Source organism: Mandrillus leucophaeus, unplaced genomic scaffold (genome assembly GCF_000951045.1).
Source record: "Mandrillus leucophaeus isolate KB7577 unplaced genomic scaffold, Mleu.le_1.0 Scaffold57, whole genome shotgun sequence".
In the NCBI taxonomy this organism is placed as follows: Eukaryota; Metazoa; Chordata; class Mammalia; order Primates; family Cercopithecidae; genus Mandrillus; species Mandrillus leucophaeus.
Genome location: NW_012106141.1, coordinates 5,651,672 through 5,657,729, shown reverse-complemented (window position 1 = coordinate 5,657,729; position 6,058 = coordinate 5,651,672). Strand labels below are relative to the sequence as shown.

At 35.9% G+C, this 6,058-nt stretch overlaps 1 protein-coding gene across 5 annotated transcripts in view; it reads left to right on the top strand.

The window, feature by feature from the left end:
- The window catches only part of SLMAP (sarcolemma associated protein), a 205,767-nt gene that overhangs the window by 159,993 nt on the left and 39,716 nt on the right, over positions 1–6,058 (top strand). For 4 of the 5 annotated variants that reach the window (XM_011998395.1, XM_011998394.1, XM_011998393.1 and 1 more), the window contains one exon: positions 959–1,018. In XM_011998395.1, the coding sequence (XP_011853785.1) occupies positions 959–1,018 (60 nt within the window). Of the gene's footprint in view, positions 1–831; positions 1,019–6,058 lie in introns of those variants that run through there. The other variant, XM_011998397.1, reaches the window with a different exon arrangement.

The window sequence follows — 6,058 nt, the reverse complement described above, 5'->3', positions numbered from 1 at the left end:
CGTGTTAGCCAGGATGGTCTCGATCTCCTGACCTTGTGATCCGCCCACCTCGGCCTCCCAAAGTGCTGGGATTACAGGCGTGAGCCACCGCGCCCGGCCCCTCTTTCTGTTTTTAAAAAGGCAGAGACAAAGTGCCACATACTGCAAAGAGCCTATGAGAAATGAAAATTAAGAAAAGGAGCCATGGGCATTGAGAGACAAGAGGCTATAATGATATTAGAGCAGTTTCAGTGGTTGAGTGGTGGGTGTAGACCAAGTTGCAGTTAGTTGTAAAGTAAAAGAATAGAAAATTTTCTTCACGTGTATTGCAAATGAGTAAATTGAAGGAGACTGACATACAGGAGTAAATAAGGGGACACAGACTAGATATATCTTCTTCAATGAAATGTAGAATATGAAAATATGACTTTAAATTATAAAGAAGTAACATTATACATTTACAGAGAATTCCCCATAAAACAAAACAAAATTTTTTTTATTTCTTTGAATAGTTAGCTTTTCTAAAATGATTCATTTACTGAAATACATTATATAGGCATCTCTGCTGAATTATGTCAGCAGAGAACAGTAAACTATCGGTATAACTTAATTTTTATTACTTCATTTGAATAAATACCTTTTCATAAATCTTTTATTTTAACTTAATAGCCTTGATCTAAAGAGGATTGCTTTGATTATTTCTTCTGAGCCCTTTTTATAAAAAGATCTAGGCTTTTAAAATAAGGTGAAAATAAAAGGCAGATTGCCTGCCTGCCCCTAGTTTTCTGCATTAACGTGATTGCTCCGTCATAGTTCCAGTTCTCTTAGTTCCCCTTCCAGATTCAAGTTTTTATTCAAGCTTGGTCATAGGAGTAATGTTATCATCTTTAAATTTGGTCATGGAATGTGTTACACTGCCCAGCTCAGGGAAATGCTGCTCAGTTTGGGCTTGGATGGTAACGTTTATTTTCCTTGGCAGAGAAGCTGATCGTCGAAGGGCATCTAACCAAAGCAGTAGAAGAAACAAAGCTTTCAAAAGGTTTGTTTTCTGTTTCTTCTATGTTTTTTGACAGTTCTTTTGGATAATGAAGGTTAGTATATATTTTCAGGGTTATAGTATTTTAACCATCCGTTTACTTCTTATAGCTCACAAAATAGCAAGCCAGTAAGAGTATCAGATAATATATAAAATAATTAGACTTCTGTTTTAAGAAAGGTATTTTAACTGGAATGTGTCTTTTTAAGTGGATGTATATTTATGTTTTTTTGAATGTTAGTACTTGGTATAGGTTTTTTTAGGTATTAAAGATTTGTTGCAATCTCTCTCACTCCCAGCATTAATTTCAGCTTTGATCTCAAATTTAAAAAAAAAACAACACAACGTAAATCTTTTGTGATACAACTTAAGTGAAACATGCTTGCAGTTCTTTTTTGGGAGTTGCTGTACCTTTAAAATCTCTTATGATGTTTAATTCCTTAATTTTTGGCATCTCAGTTTGATTTAAACAAAATTAATGACTTTTGTGAATGTAGAATCTTCTTATATTTTATAATGAGTAGTCCAGTAATGGCCCAAAGTAGTTTATTGTGTTAATTCTGTTACACTTGTCAAAGAAGAAAAGTGAATTTTAAAGCACCATATTGTCAAGTCACTTTTATACACAGGGAAATTAGGCAAATAAATTTGGTGGCATGTGTTTATCATAGTAGAACTTTCATTAGACTATTCTAGTATAAAATTTAAAACTAGATTCACAGTCTTGGCCAATTAAAACATTGGGTTATAAAAGTTTGAGATACTTAATTTTAGTACATTCTATTTTATTAAAGTAACTGGATTCATTTGGCTTTTTTAACTATTTAAGAGAATGGTGTTATTTCAGATATCTCGTGGTTTCCATTCTGAATTTTGTGCACAGCAAATGCCATATTTGGGGAAAAAATGCATAGAATATGCATCATTAATATTGTTCTGGCAAACAGGCATTGAGTTTCAGAACAGTGAACTATTTTTAGTACATATAGCCATTTTTTTCACCTTATTAAAGTGAGATGAGAACAGACCTTAAAATAGCTTTTACCTCACCATCCAAATACCTATTCAGATTAGTTGGTTGAATAGCCAGCACTTTGAAGTAGAGCCTTAGGAAAAAAAAAATGAATGCTTCTTTAATTAAAATGTCTTGCTGTCTTAGCGCTTATATTTAATGTATTCTAAATTAGAAAATATGTTCTTGAAATTATGTTGTGTCATTATTGGAAAAGTTTTGTGCATTACTGATTTCCCTTTTTAATTTATTGTTTTTATCTTATTGATACATAATAGATGTGCATATTTTCAGGATATGTTTTATAGTCTGATACATTCGTTTAATGTATCAAGATCAAATCAGAGTAATTAGAATATCATCACTTTAAATATTTATCTTTGTATGATTTCCTTGTAAACCTGGCTGTAAACTGTTTATTGGAAGTTTTAAAGAACATGCCTTTTGATCCAGCAATTCCACTTTTGGGTTTTTAATCTTTTGTTGTTGTTGTTGTTGAGATGGAGTTTCGCTCTTGTTGCCCAGGCTGGAGTGCAGTGGCACAATCTCAGCTCACTATAACCTCCACCTTCTGGGTTCAAGTGATTCTCCTGCCTCAGCCTCCTGAGTAGCTGGAATTATAGTCGCATGCCACCATGCCTGGCTAATTTTGTATTTTTAGTAGAGAATGAGGTTTCACCATGTTGGCCAGGCTGGTCTCAAACTCCTGACCTCAGGTGATCCACCCGTCTTGGTCTCCCAAAGTGCTGGGAATACAGGCGTGAGCCACCATGTCCAGCCTGGGTTTTTAATCTTAAGGAACAAATTGGACTAATGAGCAAGAATGCTTGTTTCAGTGTTGTTTAAAAGCAACAAGAGGAAAGCATTAGGGTCCATTAATAAGGGTATTTATTAAATAAATCATGGCAAATAAGTTCATGTAAATGAATAGAATATATTCTTTAAGGATGATAATACAAATAAAAGTTTTATATACTCAGGGATTTTTCTATCAGTAGCGAACATTTTACTAGCACCTTTCACAGTTAATATGCAAAGATATGCTAATCCTTGTAACAAACTAGATGGCTGAAATAAGTTACGTTTTAAATCGCACTATAAAGTGTTTTATTTTGGATTTGGCTAAATTGTCTTTAATTGGTGATGTTTTTGGTGGAATTTTCTTGTTTGGATTGAAAATATCAATTGCCATAAATGAACAATTACCAACTGTGACCAGTCTTACCTCTTCTCTTACTTCTAGAAGATGTATCACCTAATGCAAAATGTACTTTCTGTTTAATCTCTAACTCAACTTGCAGTCATTACATGTCTATATATAGCTTTGGAGGTAGAAGTAGAAAGAATAGTGTAGATAATTCTACCACTAACTAGCTGTACGCCCTCAGGCAACTTCAGTTCTTTAAACCTCAGTTCCCTCACTTGTAAAGTGAGATTGACAAAATGTGAGCCACCACTCATGGCCTTGTGTTTCATTCTTGAATAGATTTGATTTGCCTCTATGTAACTATAGTATCAGGACACAACATTGAGGATCCATGACTTGACTTGCTAAAAACTTGCTTTCTGGCCAACCTCGGTGACTCACACCTGTAATCCCAGCACTTTGGGAGGCCAAGATAAGAGGATCACTTGAGCCCAGGAGTTCGAGACCAGCCTGGGCAACGTAGCAAGACACTGTCTCTTAAAACACACACACACACACACACACACACACACACACACACACACTTGCTTTCTTTCTTTTTTTTGTGGAGATGGAGTCTTGCTCTGTCGCCCAGGCTGCTGGAGTGCAGTGGCGCAATCTCGGCTCACTGCAAGTTCTGCCTCCAGGGTTCACGCCATTCTCCTGCCTCAGCCTCCCTAGTAGCTGGGACTACAGGTACCCGCCACCATGCCTGGCTAATTTTTTGTAGTTTTAGTAGAGACGGGGTTTCACTGTGTTATCCAGGATGGTCTTGATCTCCTGACCTTGTGATCCACCTTCCTCGGCCTCCCAACGTGCCGGGATTACCAAACTTGCTTTCTTAATCAGAGTAGATATATGCTTTCAATCATCCTTTAAAAAAAAAAAAAAATATATACACACACACACACACACACACTATGTACTAGGCACTATTCTATGCACTGGGAATATAGCAGTTAATGAAACAGACATTCCAGCCTGGGCAACATAGGGAGACCCTATCTCTTCAAAAAAATAAAATAAAAAATTAGCCAGATGTGGTGGTGCACACCTGTGGTCTCAGCTACTCAGCAGGCTCAGGTGGGAATGATGGCTTGAGCCCAGGAAGCTAAGGCTGCAGTGAGCTGCAGTTGTGCCACTGCACTCCAGCCTGGGCAACAGAGCAAGACCCTGTCTCAAAAAAAAAAAAAGAAAGAAAAGGAAAAAAAAACAGGCAATCTCTGCTATCAGGTAGTTACATTCCAATGATATCTTGATGGAAAATTTGGCCCTACCTTTAAGGCAACTTTACCTTCCCAGCTAATACTCTAAATATAGAATAAGAGTTCTTCTAGACTAGAAGAATACTTTTGAAAATATACTTCTTATTTACCTAATATTTTGATCCTAAAATTGCCAAAAATATTAAAATCGGGGAGAGCTGTTTTCCTTTTTATTCCTCCAGAGTGGTTCCTTTTGTAACCATATATGGACATTAGATGTATTAGCCTCTTTGATTTGAGAATGTAAGTTTGTGATCAAAACTAGAACATTCAGAAATTTCTGATTTTAGCATACTATGAATGCAGCAGCGGTCACAGATTAGATTCCCATGGGCCTCCATGGCCAGTGACTTCACTTCTAATCTAAGTTCCCTGTCGCTAAGCAGTTGACCTTTGACTACAAATGGCAGGGAGAAAAGAAGCAAAGACTTCTTGAAATTCATCACCCATTTCACAAGTTAAGCCACAAATTCTAGGGATATTGTTATATGGAATAGCCATAACAAGTTATATTTTAATGATGTATTAAATATTTTGACAGTAATGGTTTTAGATGTGTTTCTAATTTCTTTCAAAATAGAAAATATATTTTAATTTCCTTGATTATAAAACAATATATATATTTCTACAAATTTTTCAAACAACGTATGACTATGTGAAGGTAAAAAGTAAATGTGTCCACTATGTCCCTATCTCCAGAAATAACTAATGATATCTCTATTGTAGATCCTTCCAGACCTTGAATAAATATATGCAGTTAAAAATTCATAGATAAATGTATAACTATTTTTAATCTACATGGGGTCACATTATACATACTGCTCTTTATTAGGCTTTTTACTTAGTAGTAAATATATCTTGAATAGTTTTCATTCCATAATATATGTATATTTCATTTTCCTATAACAAACAATACTTCAGTGAGCTTTATGTAGCCCATATGTGCTGTGTTATTTCCTTTAGGAAAAGTATTAGAAGTGGGCATGCACATACAAACAGTGAAATCAGGTGTGTAACATTATAAAAATATATGCTTTTTAAATTTGTAATCTCACTAAGGAAAGAAGATATGTACACATACACAGAATAATACAAAATAGAGTATGATTAATTGAGGAAACAAAAGACGCAGAGAAGATACAATTAAAAGGAGCACCATGGTGGAGAAATGAAGACTTCCTTAGAGTTGATGGGACTTAAACTGTATATTACAGAATGAATAGGCCACATAGAGAAAATGGCTGTTTTGAGATTAGGGAAATATTGAATCAAACAAATAATTGCAGGACATAATGCAGGTATGTACCAGCCCTATAAAGAAGCTAGCATGACCAGGGCAGAGCTCCTGTGGGAAATAATGTAGGGACCAGATTACGGCTAAATTCTGCTGTGTAAAGCTTGACTGAAGCCTTGTGGAGAATGGGGAGATAGGATTCCCCTATAGGATTTTATTCAGAGAAATGACATTCTCGCCGGGCGCGGTGGCTCAAGCCTGTAATCCCAGCACTTTGGGAGGTCGAGACGGGCGGATCACAAGGTCCAGGAGATCGAGACCATCCTGGCTAACACGGTGAAACCCC